The sequence below is a fragment of the Paroedura picta genome, chromosome 12 (genome assembly GCF_049243985.1).
Source record: "Paroedura picta isolate Pp20150507F chromosome 12, Ppicta_v3.0, whole genome shotgun sequence".
Lineage (NCBI taxonomy): Eukaryota > Metazoa > Chordata > Lepidosauria > Squamata > Gekkonidae > Paroedura > Paroedura picta.
Window position 1 is genome coordinate 34,375,022 of NC_135380.1, and position 18,349 is coordinate 34,393,370.

The window sequence follows — 18,349 nt, forward strand, 5'->3', positions numbered from 1 at the left end:
CCGACGCAAGCCAAATGAGAAGTCAGCACGCGAAAACATCAGGCGCGCACAAACACAAACCCCCACAAATGTTTGGGAAACCTTTATTTGTCGCCGCTTTTCAGCCACGTCAGCCTCGCCGTCCCTGAGGGCTTCTGTGAGGTCAGCATTCTTCTGGGCGATGCTGTCTTGCAGGAGGTGCAGCTCTTCCCTTTTCTGACCAAGCAGTCTCTCCAAAACCACCAGCTCTTGCTGCTGAGTTGCAGTCTGTGGAAATTGAAGGAAAGGAGAGAGTGAGAAAGCCAGCTATGTCCAGAGGGGGTGATGCACTCTGGGAAAATTCCTCCCCACATGGCCTCTGGGATGCTTGGCTTGCTAGGCCGGAAGGAAGCCAAGAGTCTGAGCTGGCAATTTCCAGTCCTGAGTTAGCATTGACCACAGCAGGGCCTGCACTTCAGGGAAGACGGAGCTGAGTCCAAGATGCCACCCAACAAATGGTGCTTACCTGGTCCTTCAACCTCTCCAGCTCACTTTTTTTGCTCTGAAGGATGCCTTCTGCTTCCTTAAGTATCTGAAGGTGATGGTCTTCATTACCTTCTGCAACTTGGATGTCTGCCTGCAGCTTCTGAAGGCTAGGAAAGAATTAAAATGATTTTTCAGGAAGGGCATGCAACGCTGTAATCTTGTGTAGTTCAATAAATGGGCTGAGTGGGCCAGCTATATACCCTTGACTACCTCCCCAGTTCGACAGGCCAAAGCCTGAACTGGCAGCTGTCAATGAGAAGGTGGCTTCAGCCGTGAACTCTGTAGGGGGACAAGGATCTTTGAAGACTTTCATGGCTTTCAAGTTAACTGGTCACTGTGGGCTTTCCAGGCTGTGTGGCCATCTTCAGAGGTAGGACATGGCAAGATGGGAATCATGCACGCTCCACCCTTTGTCATGGAGAGATTCCCATCTTGCCACGCCCTACCTTCTAAAGATGCCAGCCATAGCTATTGGCGAAACGTCAGGGACAAAAGCTAGCAGACAGTAATCACACAGCCCAAAAAATCCACAACAGCCAGGAAGAGGAAGAGAAGAGGTTAGACAAAATTCAAAGATTTGATGGGGGGCCAGCTGAAGTTAAAGATTATAATTCTTTACTCTGCAGCATAAGAATCTTCCTTGTGGCACCACGTATGAATAGAGTGAAGTCAGAGAGATGTGCTCTTGATGGCTGCTCTGGAAATGGAGAAATATTTCAGCACTGGAAACAGATGTACTGATTTGTGAGTCCATAAATATGTCTGCTTGTACATTATGCAAACTATCCCTGATATATCAATTTAAAAAGTGGATGAAAAACAAAGACTGCCATAATTAACTTGCCTTTCAGTCAATATTTCAATGTTCTGGCTCAGTGATTGGAATTCAGAATCTTTTGCTGACACCACTTTGTTGATTTCTTTCAAGATCCCTTCTTGTTCCATCTTGTGCTGTTCCAAGTCCTTTGCATCTGCTCTCAGCAACCTGAAACGAATTCATGAAGGAAGGCTTTTTTAGTGTTGCTTGCTTGAAGGAAGTATTGTGCTGAAGTTCTGACTTTCCTTTTGAAAGAAAAATCTAAGCCTTGGTTGGCTTCATCAGCTGTGTGCCTCTTACTGGACATGGGTCGATTTAGGAGGGGTGAGATAGAGAATGCAGTCAGGATGTACATGGGCACAGCGGGACCGTCTCCACTAGCCCTTCTAGTCACTTCTGTTCTGACAATGCACATCCCAGTGTCCTGGGGGTTCAATGGTGGCTAAGAGCATATCACTACTGTCGCTCAAACAGGCATTCGGAGCAAATCACTGCACATTTAAGTAAAAACAAAAGCCACACTCCAAGAAGGCAATAAATATCAAATAACACGATCACCAATGCAGCACCATCAATACTAAAACAACTATGGCAAAAACAAGCATGCCACTCGTAACAGACTCACAATAAAAATGGGTCATGTAAAGTAACCTGTAGTTGGGGAAATAAGGAAACAGAGGAAGGGAGAAAACCCTGGATTTTTAAAATGTTGATCTCAACATTGGACTAGATGACCCATGAGGTCCTTTCCAACTCTATGATTCTATGATTCAAACAAAGGGAAAAAACACACATATACTGAATTCTTCCAAGCAGGGGACACTGGGTAGGGGTGGGGGGTGAAGGAAGACAGCGTTGATATGGAACTTACTACAGCAAGGAGAAGAATCAGACAACCACCCCCTTGACCAGCAGAAAGCCAGGAGGATCTGCACCAAAGTGACTCCCCCACTCTATGCATCCAAACAATGTGTTTCAGCATAGCTCTGGTGTACCTGAGTTGTTGATCGGCTTTTACAAGCTTGACTGCCACCTCCTGAGACCGTCGCTCCAGCTCCTCAGCTTCTTTCTCAGTCCGAGTCAAGTGCTGCTTGGCAGTGTTGTATTTCTGAATTGTCTCTTTGGTCTAGAAAGTTATTATTATTATTAGATTTGTTTCCCGCTGCTATCAGCAAGTTGTCTCGCGACAGGTGACACAGTAAACCCCCCACATAAAACACACAACTATCATAACCCATTACAATTATGAACCCTGGTGGCAAAAACCTATCCTCCCACCCCCACAGCAACAACAGGCTGCCTCTCGGTGCGCTGTAGGGCAACTACACATGCCGGCAGTCAACCAACAGTGATGAGCTGGCCCAGTGGTGCTTTCTTCTATGGGGCCCATCTGATCTTCCATGCCCTGGCCTCAACCGTACACCTGGCAGAAGAGCTCCGTCTTGCAGGTCCTGTGGAATGCCGGAAGCTCCTGCAGGGCCTTCAGCTCTTCCAGGAGCTCTTCCACCGGTTGGGGCCAGAACCAAGAAGAAATCTCTTCCAGCATTTTGAAGAGAGAAGAATTTCTATCTCATATGCTATTAGAACAGATGGCTCTTGTCTCTTTATCTGTAGTTGCCTGGCACTTGCTTTGTCTCTAACAGTGTGGAGGAGAAAGACAAAATTTTGGATGGAAAAGCAGAACACAGGAGAATAATTCCTTTAAAAAATCCATTTGTGTCATACACTTTGTAACAATTTTTGCACTGTCAAGTGTTTAAGGATAATTCACCAGCCTTTGCTCCCAGATACAAAATAGCAATGGACAATCATTCCAGTATCTGGAGATGCATGGAAATACAATATGTGAATAATCCGTTCCAGCGTTTTTCTTTTCCTGATCATCAGTTGAACTGCAGTCCTCGCATACAGTACTCCAGGCACAGATCTCCACGTTGCTACAGTCATGAAAATTATTTGCATAACGTGGGTTGTCCTCATAAAATCATGTAACCGGAACTGACTTTAGTAAGTAAAAATGTCACCAGAGGAATCCCCTCCCAAAGATCTCACAAAAGGCACTGACATGACATTAGGATCAGCCACACTGTGTGTGATTGTGTCAACCTGTGGACCTACATGTGTGTGTGTGTGGGGGAGTTGGTGAAGTGATGTTGTGGGTGCTGGAAGCCTTCCTGAAGGGATGGCAAAAGTACAGAGCTGGTAGAAGATATGGGATAGAGGAACCTACTGAAAACAAAACTGTCCATCTTTAGGGTTGCCAAATCCAGTAGGAGGAACAGGGCTCCTCTACATTTATTTATTTATTTAATTTATTTAATTTCATTTACCTTAATTGGATGCACACCAGGAAGGATTTTTGGTAGGCACTATTTTTCTTGTAATAAGTTTGCAGGGGGAAAAGCCGATGCCCCTTCAGAATTCTTTTACATGCACTCACTAGAAGTACAGGAGTTCTGCCCCAATTTATTTACATTAGTTATAGTATATGCCTTCCTCACTGAAACTAAAGGTGAATTAAACAGTGTAAGTATAAGGTACCTACAGACAGAGATTCTACTGGGCCCTCTATGTCAGGGGTAGTCAACCTGTGGCCCTCCAGATGTCCATGGACTACAATTCCCATGAACCATGCTGGAATGGGCTCATGGGAATTGTAGTCCATGGACATCTGGAGGACCACAGGTTGACTGCCCCTGCTTATGTAACTCTGAATTTCTAAGATTTTATTAAAAACAAACAAAATTACTTTTCCTCGAGTGTTTTCAAGTTCGTTTTCTGCTTCGGCAAGAAGTCTATCTGCCTCCCTAAGTTCCGCCCGCCTCTTCAGAAGAGTTTTTTCTATGCATTCCATTTCATCTGCGATGTCTTCCTGACGTTGGAGGGATTTCTCCAACTCCATCTCTGTAATCAAGCTGTTCACATGCCCGTCAATGAAGCCCCTGGCAACACAGAATGCAAAGAAGTCAACTCAGAATGATTCATCAAGGAGTTTAAGAAGAGTTGGTTCTTATATGCCACTTTTCTCTACCTGAAGGAATCTCAAAGCAGCTTACAATCGCCTTCCCTTTCCACTCCCCACAACAGGCAGTCTGTGAGGTAGGTGAGGCTGACAGTGTGGGTGAAGTTCGAGGACAATGCTGGAGAACTATTTTAATTTAAAGTGCCTTTTCAGAAATAACTAAAACTCTCCCTAGCAATGACAATAGCAGCAAAAAACACATATTAAAAGCAAACATTTTTTTTTTAATGGGCCATGTAGAACAGATCTCAGGAAAATGCCTGGGTGAACAGAAATGTTGTCGCCTAGCACCTAAACCTGAAGAGAGAAGGTTTTAGGAATTCCAGAGGCCAGGGGCCAACACCAGAAAGGCCTCGTCACCAGTAACTGATCACCCTTCACTGGCAGTCTTCAAGCAAAGGTTGGATACACACTTTTCTTGGATGCTTTAGGATGCTTTGGGCTGATCCTGCGTTGAGCAGGGGGGTTGGACTAGATGGCCTGTATGGCCCCTTCCAACCCTATGATTCTATGATTCTACCCTGTCTCTAAAATTGGGATTCTGTGAAAAATGGCTTCTGCTGGCAACACTGATTATTGAAAAAATGCCTCTTGAGAGCTTTAAAGACTCTGCTCCTTGACAGTTTAGGTCTTTAAAAGCCAATGACCCATGGTATGAATTCTGATGGAAACTGAATAGGCAACTAGCATAGCTCTTTGACAATCCACAATCTTGGTGCTGTCTTTTGGGACACAGGAACTTTGTGAACAGTCTGTATTGGCCTCTGATGGTTCTTGGATGGTATCAACAAGTACTTGGGGCACAAAGAAAAACAAACTTCAGTGTCTCATTAAGATGTGACAGAACATCCTTACTTGTGTGTCCTTCGTTTCTGGGCTGTTCTGTGCAGCTCTGCTACTTCATGTTTCAGCTCTTCTCTTTCACTCAAGAGGTTCTCAATGTCCTGGTACAATTCTTCCCTGTCTTTATTGAGGTCACCCTCTTGCCTCTGAGACTTTAACTGATCGAGTATAACTTTTAATCTTGAGATTTCATTCTCCTGCAGCAAATACACAGTACAATGAGAAAGACAAGAAAATTTCACATTTTAGAGGGCAGGACAAATTTTCAACAGGTTCACCCCTTGGTGCAGGAAGTACAAAAATATTTGAAGGGAATGTGCACCAAAAAAATATAGCAGCAGTAGACACACACTGGGAGCCAGACTACTCTGGGTGTCTATTGATATTTGCCTCATCTGAAGATGCTGCAACGTACACTGGATGTGCATTGGGGAAACATGACTTCTAAACATCTGGAGTGCTTTTATATATGTGTGAAGACAATTTCCATGCTTCCCAACAACAGTATGCGCTCTAATCTGACAGGTTACATCAATACCTAAGTTTTACTTTGATTCAGTTCCTTGGTTTTTGCCTAGAGAATGCAGGCAAACATATCCTGCTAAGAATATTTTCACATTTAAATTTTCCAGCCAAGAATATACACTGCAGAGTTATATATGTCGAATTATAACCAGAGCATGTGACATTACTACACCACAACCTTCCCTGGAGTAGAGCTACAAACGTTTCTGCCACAGTAAATCAGTTAGTCTCAAGTGCCACCAAACTCTGTTGCTCCTACCAGATTAACATGTATATTCCTTCAGAATCTAATAAATTATGACCTTATTCTATTCCAATGTGTACAAAACACACTGATTACTTCTTTCTTTGAAAATGAACAATGGTCCACAGGGAAAAGGAGTTTAGTTACAATGCTTGAGCCTACAAAGATTTATTCAAGGCGTGAGCTTTCGAGTGCTTGTATTCGAAAGCTCATGCCTTGAATAAATCTTTGTTGGTCTTAAAGGTGCCACTGGACTCTGATTTTGTCTTGTTGTGCTGCTTCAGACCAACACGGCTACCCACTTGAATCAGTACTAGAACCTGTTCATTTTATATGTAAACTATGCATTCTTGGATTTAGACAAAATCCAAATCACTTTATTTGTATTCACAAAAAGTGATGTTCACAAGACTTCGTACAAATGATCTCAGCAATCCTTACTGAAGCATTTTGAGACTGACCAACATTCTCACTCCCCGCTTACATACGGAAGAGCTGAGGGTGGGCGTGGTGGGTCGGGAAGAGCAGCTTGCCCAAGGTCATCTTGTCAGTTTACACCAGACTTGTAACAAGGGACTTCCCAACTCTACTATACCACACTGAGGAATATGTGTAAATTTCAAATACTGAATTTAGCAATTTACCAGATTATGGTGCTCAGGTATGTTGCAGTGAAGGACTCCAACAGGGACAAGAGGCACTGAACAGTTAGCCGGAAGGACCAGCTGGGCTCCTGCTGGAGGGGATCCGTATATGACTGTAGCGGGAGCCAGCTGTCCCCCACTGGCTGCTACAGGAGGAGGGCCGTAGATCACCATCCCGGGAGGTGCAGGAGTCCCATCTGGCAGCAGGGTATAAATGGCAGAACCAGGAGGCGGCACAAAGGAAGCGGAGCCACCAAACGTCACGTCACCGTCTTCATGGTTCCCTGTGATAAGGGATACAGTGAACAGAATCTGTTTGGATACTTTCTCAAACACTGTGAAAAGTGTTCAATTCTAAACTGGCAGATGCAGTTTGCCCCTACCTTCAAAGTAAGGGTTAGCAGATGAGTCAGATATCCTAGAAAGTCAAACTCATTGACGTATAATGGATCTTACTTCCAAAGAAACATGCACAGGTGTAGGCAAGTTGCATGTTTTTCTACTGGCCTAGCAGCCCACAGGGTTCCTGCCCTTGTAAGAGCTACAGGGCAAGAAAATGTTCTTAAATGGGTTGCTCCTCCATTTGCTGTGGTAGAGAAACTGCCTTCCTCTCGAGTCCCGAAATCTGAATGAACCTGATGAGGATCAATCCGACCTACCTTCCCAAGAGGCGGGTTCTGGCAGGCCACTTCTACCTGGTGTGTATGCCCAGCAGGCTCTGGCCATGGGTATGACAGAAGCTGCCTTCTTGTTTGGCTTACCTTCTCTGTGACCTTTTCTGATGACAGTGGACATGGGACACTGTAGGCCAACACCAGAGTCTTTGGTACTATGAGATGCAGGAGTAGATGCCTTGAAAAAAAATTGAAATGCGCAATTTGTCAAATTTTCCAAGTCAATAGCAGCCATGATATAATTTCATACAAGTCCCTCTTGTTTGCTGGGTCCAACATGAATTGTTGCAATTTGTTAGCGAGAATCAAATGCTTGGGGAATTTAAACTGTGGTATAGTGGTTAAGTGCAGTGAACTCTAATCTGGAGAACCAGGTTTGATTCCCCACTCCTCCTCCACATGCAGCCAGCTTGGTGACCATGGGCTAGTCACAGTTCTCTTAGAGTTCTCTCAGCCCCACTTAGCTCATAGCGTGTCTGTTATGGGGACAGGAAGGGAAAGGCATTCGTAAGCCACCTAGGGACTCCTTCAGGTAATGAAAAGCAGGATATAAAACCCCCAGCTCTTCTCTCTTCTTCTAAATTTGGCAAGCAGAAGAAAGAGAACAGTGTGATGCATTGTGGAAGCCAATACAGGGCACGGTGTGGTTTGTGGGTCTCAGAACACAGCCCTTCTGGCTCTGGCCAAGGTAACTTGATCTCCAAGCTAAACACAATGTTGAAGCAGGCCTGCAGCTTCTTAAACAAGTACAAAGCTTGCAATCAACAAAGCTTGGAAGAACTATCTGTGAATGAACAAAGAAAAGCTAGAAGCATGTTAAGGATCAGGCCTGTTAAATGAAGTGACTAGTATCCTTTGAGATTTGGTGGCCAATTTCCTTCTGACTGTTGGCTTCAATGAAACCCTGGAGATCTGTAATGTGTAGCATGAAGCTACTGATTTGCAGTTGGGATGTGGAACTCTGAACAAACCAGAAGATTTTGTCTGGCCAAGCAAGGTAGTATCATAAAAGAGCTGCCACCATATGCAAGAGGGACAAATGTATGAATTAAGATTCTCTAATAAGCTCTGTAATGAAAATAACCCTGCACTGCTGTACACACTTGAGATCAGCCAAGCAACCCGTTTTTTTGCTTTCTCTCAAGAGGGAACTACACTTGACCCAGCCAAATAGCATTAATTTCTGCCCACTTCAAGGCGGTGTCTGGAGAGAGCTCTTTAAAGGGGAGAAATGGCAATTGACTCTTCTTTCACACAATGCTTTCCCTTGCAACTCAGCACTCCCTGTTTGGGTTCTGGACAGCTGTTTGCCGCATTCCCCCATATGGGACCCAGGGTGGGGTGGAAAGCAGCTCAGGAATGGAACTCCAGGGGGGAAACAGTAGATGAGGAACAATTAGCCACTCCACTTCCTGCAGAATGAGTAGATATCCCTCAATCTGAGTAGGTATCAATTTTTCAAGATTCCTCTAAGGCTTTCTAAAGGGAAGATCTCCATATCTAGTTCCTTCCCATCAAATCATACTTGCGATGACGTTGGCAGGTACACATGTCCCCTTTGCTTCCGTGGATCTAGCACACTGGCCAGGGTGTCATTCTGGACAGAGATGGCATGTTTGAGTGCTTCAATTTCATCCAATATGTTGCCAATTTCTTCCTTGTTGCCTGAAAAAGAAACATCTGCATTAGTTTATTACCTGTGCTTTGGTACAGATTGCCTTGGATCCAAGGCTGGCTTGAGCCATCTGAAAGGATGGTCCACTCCCCTTGCAGCCCCTGTCTGACCTTGAATATCATTCCTGAGTGTCCTCCCGTCTTCAAAAGCAGGAGGTACAAAGGATGCAGTTGGAGGAGAAGGGCAGGCAAACCATTCTGCAAGCAGCACTTGGTTTGCAATTCTCTTGATCCCACCCACTTGAAGAGCTTATAGAGCATTAGAAGAATCCTCTGATGAGGTCTGGTCTGACTGCTAGATTCTTGCTTGAATAAGGCAGCTCTAAATTATTTGGAAGGACTGATAAAGTTGAGTCACAAGCTTGCTTACTCAAGCTGCATGATCTAGTTCTATTCATAAACAGGAACACTGAAGCCCTCCTGCTCCCTTGAAACTGGATTTCAGAATTTCTCCAAGTACATCCTCAAAACCAGAAGGACCAGAGGCAACCTGGAAGGTATGGAAGGCCAAGACTATTTTGGACCACAGATTTTCAAAAATCCGCTATAACAGAGAGCAGACCAATAAATAGTTTGCTAGTGGTCCCAAAGTGTGCCCATATATCCCAATGATTCCAACTGAGGTTATGTAATGGGGACTTCCTCATTTTATATTCTGTGTCATCATCTGAGTATTGTGAAAATTTAAGTACATGGACAACACCATCCTAGACAGAGTTACACATTTCTAAACCCAAGGATTTCTAGGCTTAGAAAGGTATAAATCTGCTTAGGATGGTCCTGTTAGAAATAAATAATATAACTAATCACATGGTGCTGTTGAAGGGATTATGTTTTTTTTGCTACTCTCTCAGAAGTATGAAAAAGAAAACGTGAATCATTTTAGTTATGTTGATGGGAATGCGTGGAGTCTTAAATTCTAGCTACCCTGAAGGAAATGAAGTTGTATTGCACCAGAGCTATCTGGGAGAACAATGGTGACCTCTGATATAGAAACCAGCAAAAATAGACCAGCACCTGTTTTAGGTTCTCTATTTAGGTTTAAGTGGGTGAGAGTGAAAATCAGTAAGAACCCAGATGGTCACACGCAGTTCAAATGCAATAATTTGTATGAGTATGACAAATGCCAAAGCCCAGATGGTGGAGAAGATGTTTCACTCCCTCTTTTTCCCTTTACATGTAATTCTGAAATTAGGAATCCTGGCTAGTTGGCCCTGGGCCTGATTCCTCAGATTTTGAAATGGCTTAAGCAGCCCTGGGATCTGAACCAAATAAAGAAATGTATTATGAAACAGCCACTTAGGGAAACCTTTTCTCTTACAGAATTTGGACAGCATCATTTCCTGTGATGTGACTGATTGAGTTGAGCTTGGCTTTGAAACCAGTGTTTTGTCAGTTGTTGGAGAAGGCTTCTGTGCGTTCCATGGATGGCAAAAGTCATGAACTAGGAAATACTACAGCGCATAAAGCCTCATCTATCACTGGTAGGCAAAATCAAGAAACTCCGGCTCACTTGCTTTGGCCATATTAACGGAGAAAGCAATTATACTAGGACTGGTCAGTGGAAAAATTAAACAAGGCCGATATAAGAATGCAGTGGTTAGACATGATCAAAATGGACACCGGCCAGAACATTATGCCACTAAAAGAAGCGATGCAAGATCAGAAATCGTGGCGGCAGCTGAGCAATGGGATCGCCAAGAGTCGGACTCAACTGAATGGCTGACATCATCATCATCATCATCATCATCATTTACTGCGAGAGTTTTTTGATACACGGTGCTCTCAAATGGGGGGAAGAAAAGGAGTTTTAGACATGCAGTGTGAATTTTTTATCTCCTGCCGTAAGGAACTTATAGTATTGTTTTAAAAAATCAGGGACAGAATATGCAAAGAAGAAAATAAAGATGAGTTACTTCAAAACCTGAAGCACAATGCAAGAAAAAAAAATAGGCTAGGAAAAATGTTACCTGCCCCAGCTTGCTTTAACAGATTCCGAAGTCGGTCGATTTCTGCCTTCTGCCGTTTCAGCAGCTGCTTTAACTTCTCCATCTGGTCTTTCTGAAAATCTGATGTCGCTGTCTGAGCATCAGCTTTTTCCATTTCATACTGAAACTATTAGAAAATAGTTTTAGTCAAAACTCTGTGTTTTGGTTTAGTTTAGCCAAAACATTTTAGTCAGAATGACACTTAATATTGCATTCTGAAAGCCACTGAATCAAGGATTCTGGCATGACATCTAAGCAGTCATGTAACAGGTCCATTTGGATCTTGTCTTCTGAACCATAGCCCACCCTGTATCTACTATTGTAAGTGTCTGGAGTAGTGTGTTAGTCTAAAACTAGAGAGTACAGACCTCTGCTCAACCATCAAGTTAACTGGGTGGCCATGGGACAACCATTCTCACTTGGCTTAAACTACCTCACAGGATTGTTGTGGTGATGAAATGGAGGACATGAGAATCACGTATGGTACCCTGAGCTCCTCAGAGGAAAGGAAGGATAAAAACTAAACAGTCTGAATCACTGACCCTAATGGTCATTCCTCTGTGCCTGAAAACACTCGTTGTCTTTGAAAAGTAATGGCTGACCAGGTCTTGTGTTCCAAGAAATCAACGGGAATCAAGCCCCCCCCCCCCCGCACTTGCTCCTCATGTCTGTGCCTATATTACATGCTTGTCCCTTGGCTTAATGTTGCTTAGCAAGACGCCGGGCGAGAAAAGTGCTACCAAACCTGTTCTTCCTTGTCTTTCAAAAGCTTCTGCAACAGTTCTATCTCTTCTTCTGCTCTGGCAAGGTCCCTCCAGGCCTGAATGGCCTCCATAGAGGATTGTTCTGCTTCCCGAAGCTCCTAAGATTTCAAACATAACAGAACCGTGAACTTCTCTTACACATGCACAGCTGTTTATACTTTGCCCTAAAAACAGAAAGCTTTGCAAGACCTATATCTACGCTGCTGCTTTATTTTCTCATTTGAAGTAAGGGACCCAGCTGCAAGATAACTAATACCTAAGGGGCAAAGGTCATAGTCATGTATGAAAGTGAGATGTACAGATGAGTGAATTAAAACAGAGTTCCTTGGGGAGCCACTATGTATTTGTATGCTTCTAGCCTGATTTATATACGGGTCCTGCTTGTCTAGTCGAGGGCATTGTTCTGCTGAGTCTCACAGCCACAATGCTAATTTACCCTTTGAAGAAGCAACCAGAGAGTGACCAGCAGGCAGGAAAATGGCTAAAATCTGGCCAGATGGATGATGTATTTTTTCTCCTATAATTTCCCTTTCGGTTTTGTTCCTGTGACACGTTTTTCTAAGCTCCAAGTATACTGTCAAATGCACTCTCCACCCCGTATTAATTAAAACCAAGCAAGTTGTTTTCACACTGCAATCCAATATTACACTCCATTCTTAAAGATGTATTATGAAGAGCTTCACCCACTGCATAATCATCAAGAGAAATAATTTGCTAAGGGTATCCAGATTCACAATTCAGCCCCAAAGTACCTCAGAGCGTTCCTGGTTAATTTTGCGGACGGTCCCGTGAAGCGACTGGAGCTGATCTTTGGCTGCACAGAGCTCTGCTGTGGCCTGTTTATCTGAAGCAGATATGGCTTGCTTTAACTCCTCCAGTTCTCTGTTGATGCCACGAAGCTGCCTTTGTGACCTGGCATCTTCTGCAGTTTTCTGAACAGAGAAAAGTGTTATTCAGTTGAGATGAAATTGCTTGGAAGCAAGCCTCCCTGCATACAAATCAACAGGCCTTGGAAACAGCTAAAATAGTGCCTGTTTCATCAAATTGTGGTGTCAGAAGTCAAGTGGGTAGGGTGCAGAATAGACCCTCTCAATCACTGTCCCTGACCCCCCCCTCCCTGACCATGGAATTCTTTGCCCCCTAAAGTTCATTTGGCCCTTCCCTTCATTTTTGTTGATGCTCTGTTAAGACCTGCTTGTTCTGTAGTGCTTTTGGAACAGCTTTTTGAGGTTTCTTGTGCTGGAGTTCTGTTATTATTGTTTTTTTGACTGACTAATTATTATCTTTGGCCACCTCATGAGAAGGAAGGACTCCCTGGAAAAGAGCCTAATGCTGGGAGCGATTGAGGGCAAAAGAAGAAGGGGACGACAGTGAATGAGGTGGCTGGATGGAGTCACTGAAGCAGTAGGTGCAAACTTAAATGGACTCCGGGGAATGGTAGAGGGCAGGAAGGCCTGGAGGATCATTGTCCATGGGGTCGCGATGGGTCGAACATGACTTCGCACCTAACAACAAATTATTATCTCCATCCTTGGTTTGGAGTTTTATTGTTTTCATTGATGTGCTTTTCATTTTTACATCCTGATTGCTACATATTGTAACAATTCTGGGTTTGAATCCCTTGTCTTCTTCCGTTAAGACTTTCTGCAATAGTGAAGGACTTCCTCAACACATGAAGTCTTCTGAAGAAGAAAATCTTTCTCTGTTAAATTAAGAAAGCCTTTCTCAAGTTTTTTACCATTGAGAAACTCCTGAAACAATCCTCAGGCTTCAAGAAACCCAGACGTGGGTTTGGGAAGCATAGCTGTGTACATGCCCACCTGGGGCCCCTCCCCTTCCCACCCTCTCCAGGCCATCTTTGGCCATTTTGGGGGGGGGCATGACCATATATGGTCATATCACCTGATAAATGTTTAACAAATTCAAGTATATATATTAAAAATTAACTAATTCCCATCCATTTGGAACACCCTTCCAGGGCCATCCCCAGGGTTTCACGGAACTCTGGTCGAGAAAGCCTGGCTTAAGAGTTGCCAGAAGGGAGTCATAGGAACCAAGCTTCTATCTTTTGTAAACCATTCTGATTATTTAACAAAGTGAAAGAAAGAGCATAAATACTGTAAATACAATTATTATGAAAGAAGATATGCCATTAGTATCAGGAATTTTCTGGTTTCTTTCTTGTGGCATGGGTTCACATTAAATATAACCAAAACAGTTAGGTATTTTGGTAAGGCTTATTCAGAAGGGTAAGTCGCATATCTTTACTATTTGCACAGGTTTTAACAGAGGCTTCCTACCCTGTTCTCCAAGTCTTCCAGCTGAGCAAGAATTCTCTCTCTCTCTTCCTCAGCATCTTGAAGCTGCTGATCTGTCAGGGACTGGATCTCCTCCATGTTCTTCAGCTTTTCAGTCAGCTGTTGGATTTCATTCTCTAGCTGCCGAACTCGGTTCTCATTCTGTCTCTTTTCAGATTTAATCTGGAGTTGAAATGCAAGGAACAAAGGGAAGATGATGCGCTCCTTTCCCACACTACCTCGCTAAGGCCTGCCACGGTCCCAGAAGATGAAAGTTAGCAGCATGTAGTAATTTGTGCAAAGGCCTCATTCTCTTTTGCCTCCTGTTACAAACCGTAAAAAGGATCCTGTTCCAGGACAGCATTTAGAAGATACACTACGTAACAACAGCACAAGATCAGCTGCAGGATTTGGAAGCCTGAGATTCTTATGATTTATGCAGTGGCATAATGGTACATAGCACTGCAGTTCCATAAGCACAAAGAACTTCACCATCATCCTATCCATACAATGAACTCTCTTGTAGAAGCCCTGCTCTGTGTTTTCAGCCTCAAGAGTTGTGTTAGATCAGCCTTTCTCAATTTTTTTTGGGGGGGAAACCCCTGAAACATCCTTCAGCTTCAAGAATATGCTTGGGAAGCATAACTGTGTATGCATAACCTGTGGGAGCATAACCTGGGGCCTCTCTCCTTCCCACTCCCTCCAGGGCCTTCATTGTTTGTCCTGTGATATCAGGTTTTAAAGATAATTTTTAAAAATCCTTTGCAGGCCAACTGGTAATTCCAACAAATATAGTATCCAACTCTATAATCGACCTCTGAAACCTTCAGGCGTTTCATGCTGAATAGGCTTCTTATTTAAGACTGCAGACCAAGCAGAATGCATGACTGTTTTAGCTTCTTAATATTCAGTTATCCAGGAGGACTACAGCATGGAGGTCATACCAGATGTACTCAAAGAAATATAACCAAACATGTGCATAAGAACTCTCTGACTCTGCCAAAACACTCCTCGGAGCGATACAGAAAATGAAAAGTGACCTTTCGTCACGCCTTTGTGTAATCTGTAATCCTCTTACTTTGGCTTCTGCAGCTTTGTTGCAGGCCAGCCTGTATTTCTCTTGTGCCTCTTCCAGGTTAGCTTGCTGAGAAGCTATCTCTTTCTGCAGCTCCCTTTCCCTGGTCTGTGCTGCCTTAGTCTCTTGCCGTGAATGAGCGAGAATCTCAACAAATTGCGTCTGCAGATCTGCAAGGCTTTCCCCTAAAATATCCTTTGAGTCATGACACCTACAATAAGAAAAAGAAGAGGGAGAGAAAGGGGCAGAGTTAGGAAGAACTGTGGATTAAGCTTATGATCGATATCTTAAGGCCTGTGTCACAGAGACAAACTAGACAATCTGTGGAAGAACATCTTAAAAAGGAGAGGATGCGGTGTAGAAGAAGTGGCAGGGGGGGGAAAATACTTAGCGGTTTTCTTTTGTTTACACTCCCCTTCCTCTACTGGTTTTCTCCCTGCCAAAGCAAACATGCATTGGGGGAACACCTGCTGAAGGAGAGGCGTTCAAGGGAGGCAGACATTTGATGTCTTTGACTGAGACTTGGACTATGAGATCAAAGTCTCTGATGAATATCTAATTTGACTGCTGAACTGTCAAGAAAGAAGGTATTTTCCACAATACAAAAGAGCGGCATCTATGGAACATACCAAGTGTAAGCTGTAAAGATCAGAAAGGGAGATGCTGGCTTCAAAACACAGGGAGCTTCAATTGGCTGAAGTGCCTGAGCATGAGCATGACCACATGAAACAGCTTCATACCAAGTCAGTCCACAAACAGTTTACTTTTCCTGGCAATATTGCAGAGTTCAACACAGGGTAGACTGATAGGTACTGTGCCAATTCCTGTGCTGATCTCTCCAGAAAGCACACATTACATATGTGCTACAGTCCAAGAAAACACCACCCCAAGGGTCTGCTACATAACACAAAGCCACACTTTGCACTCATTTGTGTCCCTTCCTTTTTCTTTTGCATTATTACTTTCTCGTTGCTAATGAATTGTGCAACCAAAAGTGCGCACATAGTGGCTTCTCGAAACAACCTGAGATCTATGTCAAGGTCGCTTCTAAATAATTAGATGATCGGTATTAATTTTAGTGATCTTGAGAGAGAAGGCTAGACAATGAAGAGGATCTTATTAATAAATTAACTTCTGAAATCATTGTCTAATCTTTTGCAAAGCCATGAAATTCATCTGCTAAAGAAATGTAAACACAAATCTATCCTCGTTGTCGCATAAACCCACAACTGAGGGGTGCCCTGCCAGTATATGTTTGGCAGCTGCCCCTCAGGAAAACAGCTCTTGCCCTCTGTATTAAGGATGACAAAACCGCTGTTTTTCAGATGGAGACATTTCATATGCTACCTTCAAGTAAGGGGACTAGTAAAGGTCACCACTTTATGAAAGGGCTTCAGGAGAAATATCAAAAGTAACATAGACTCACTTTTCAGGTGAACAAGACCATTACATTTATACAGCACTTTCTCCCAAGTTCCCAGGCTTCACATGCATTATCACTAGCATGACTTTTTGAGCATTCAGAATACACTTTAGTACAACCCTGTAGGGCCAGTATTGTCATTGTGATATATTGCTGAAAACGCAAGATGTGACCCAAGGTATTTTTTGCTTGCCCTGATCTGGACAGCCCAGGCTAGCCCAATATTGGCTGTTTAGGGTAGGTCCTGGTTAGAACTTGAATGGGAGACCACCAAGGGTTACCACGCAGAGATAGGTAATGGCAAACCACCACTGTTTATTGAATTGTCAAAGGCCTTCATTGCTTTGCCATAGGTCAGCTGTGAATTGATGGTACTTTACACATACACACATTCTTGGTTTCTAGTTTACATTAACCACTACACCACATTATCTCAGTAAGCCCCTTCAAGAGGGCTTTTCTCACCTGATTTCTGCTCCAGTCTCCAGCTTTCTTTTCAGTTCACTCACACGAGCAGAGACTTCATCCGGGTGAATTAAGTTGTTAACAGCATGATTCAGTTGATTTTGAGTATCTTTTACTTGTTGTTTCAAGAAATTATTGTCTTTCTGCAATGAACAGATTTGAGAGCTGTTCACGTTTCCAAAGAAATACAGGCTTTTCTGCCCCCCTTCTTGCCACAATTGTATAAAACCATATTCAGCAACATGTCTATTCTACTGCACCCTCTCCAGAATAGTTTGCTTGTGGAGCTACAAACGCAGTTGCTACAGGGAACTGTCAACACAAGAAAGATAATTTCCTTTGATAATTCTGTCTGAACCTGCTCAGATGTGGCCACCTTTAATTTTTGATACTGAGATTTGTACAAGACAAAACAGGCAGCCTAGAAGCATGACTGACCTTCACTGAAGGCTGGAGCCCTCTAGTTACATCAAAGTGCCACACATGCAAAATCAAAATGTTTAAAAAGAGAAATACTCTACCTGTAGCTGTTTGAGCTGGGCAAGCAGGTTGTTATTTTCCTGTTCTTTCTCTTCCAACAATTGAGCTTTGGCATGAGCGTTTTCCAAGGCTTGTCTTTCTTTGCTAAGTTCATCTTGGAGAGCAGAGTGTTCAAGCTTCCCCCCCAAAAGAAAAATATTTCCATTTTTTAAAAGTGACAAAAGTAGTTCTCCTTTCTTCTACAGAAGACTTAGCTTGGGAACAACTAGATAGCACACTGATGTGAAAGAACAGATCTTTCTCCTGAGGAAAACATGAACAGTCTTTGAAGAAAGCACTCTGCTTGACTTCTGTCCATCCAGTTTGTTTTGGGTATCCACCCTGAGTTCCCCAATCACAAATCTGGGAATTTATACAGGATGCTGTGTATTCCCTAATTGCTTTACTGGCTCAGAGGCCCTGGAGGCCAGTGGGTCCTGACCTTACACGTCTCTGTTGCTTCAGTATTTTTACATTGCCTAAATTAACTTCTCTTCCAAACTGGAACTACTCTGAAGAGCTCTTTCTCCTTGAACTAAAGAAGTCCATTTGTACAAAGGCTGAAACCTAGTCAAAATAGGCCGGATTTTTAAAATGGCATTGTGCTTTCTTATCTAATTTCTTATCTAGTTTAATTTATAGCTTGTTTTTCTTCCCAACAGGGACCCAAAGCAGCTAACAACATTGTCCTCTTATCTTCCATTTTATCCTGACATCATCAATGCTCAGAGGTTAATTTAGGCTTAAAAAGAGTGACTGGCCCAGGGTCACACAGCAAGTTCCATGACCTGGTTCTCCCGAGATCCTATTCCAACACTAACTAGTACATGATCCTGACACAAAATACATGCAAAATACATACATGCTCATG

The 18,349-nt window shown here is 43.3% G+C and overlaps 1 protein-coding gene across 4 annotated transcripts in view; it reads right to left on the reverse strand.

Moving 5' to 3' along the window:
* The window catches only part of CNTRL (centriolin), a 56,059-nt gene that overhangs the window by 13,357 nt on the left and 24,353 nt on the right, over positions 1-18,349 (reverse strand). For all 4 annotated transcript variants that reach the window (XM_077306562.1, XM_077306561.1, XM_077306563.1 and 1 more), the window contains 16 exons: positions 17,481-17,615; positions 16,960-17,102; positions 15,075-15,282; positions 14,000-14,179; positions 12,452-12,631; positions 11,681-11,797; positions 10,918-11,062; positions 8,799-8,938; positions 7,361-7,451; positions 6,600-6,883; positions 5,199-5,383; positions 4,071-4,263; positions 2,317-2,447; positions 1,349-1,489; positions 485-611; positions 82-246 (listed from right to left, as the gene is read on the reverse strand). In XM_077306562.1, coding sequence (XP_077162677.1) covers positions 82-246; positions 485-611; positions 1,349-1,489; positions 2,317-2,447; positions 4,071-4,263; positions 5,199-5,383; positions 6,600-6,883; positions 7,361-7,451; positions 8,799-8,938; positions 10,918-11,062; positions 11,681-11,797; positions 12,452-12,631; positions 14,000-14,179; positions 15,075-15,282; positions 16,960-17,102; positions 17,481-17,615 — 2,565 coding nt within the window. The remainder of the gene's footprint in view (positions 1-81; positions 247-484; positions 612-1,348; positions 1,490-2,316; positions 2,448-4,070; positions 4,264-5,198; positions 5,384-6,599; positions 6,884-7,360; positions 7,452-8,798; positions 8,939-10,917; positions 11,063-11,680; positions 11,798-12,451; positions 12,632-13,999; positions 14,180-15,074; positions 15,283-16,959; positions 17,103-17,480; positions 17,616-18,349) is intronic.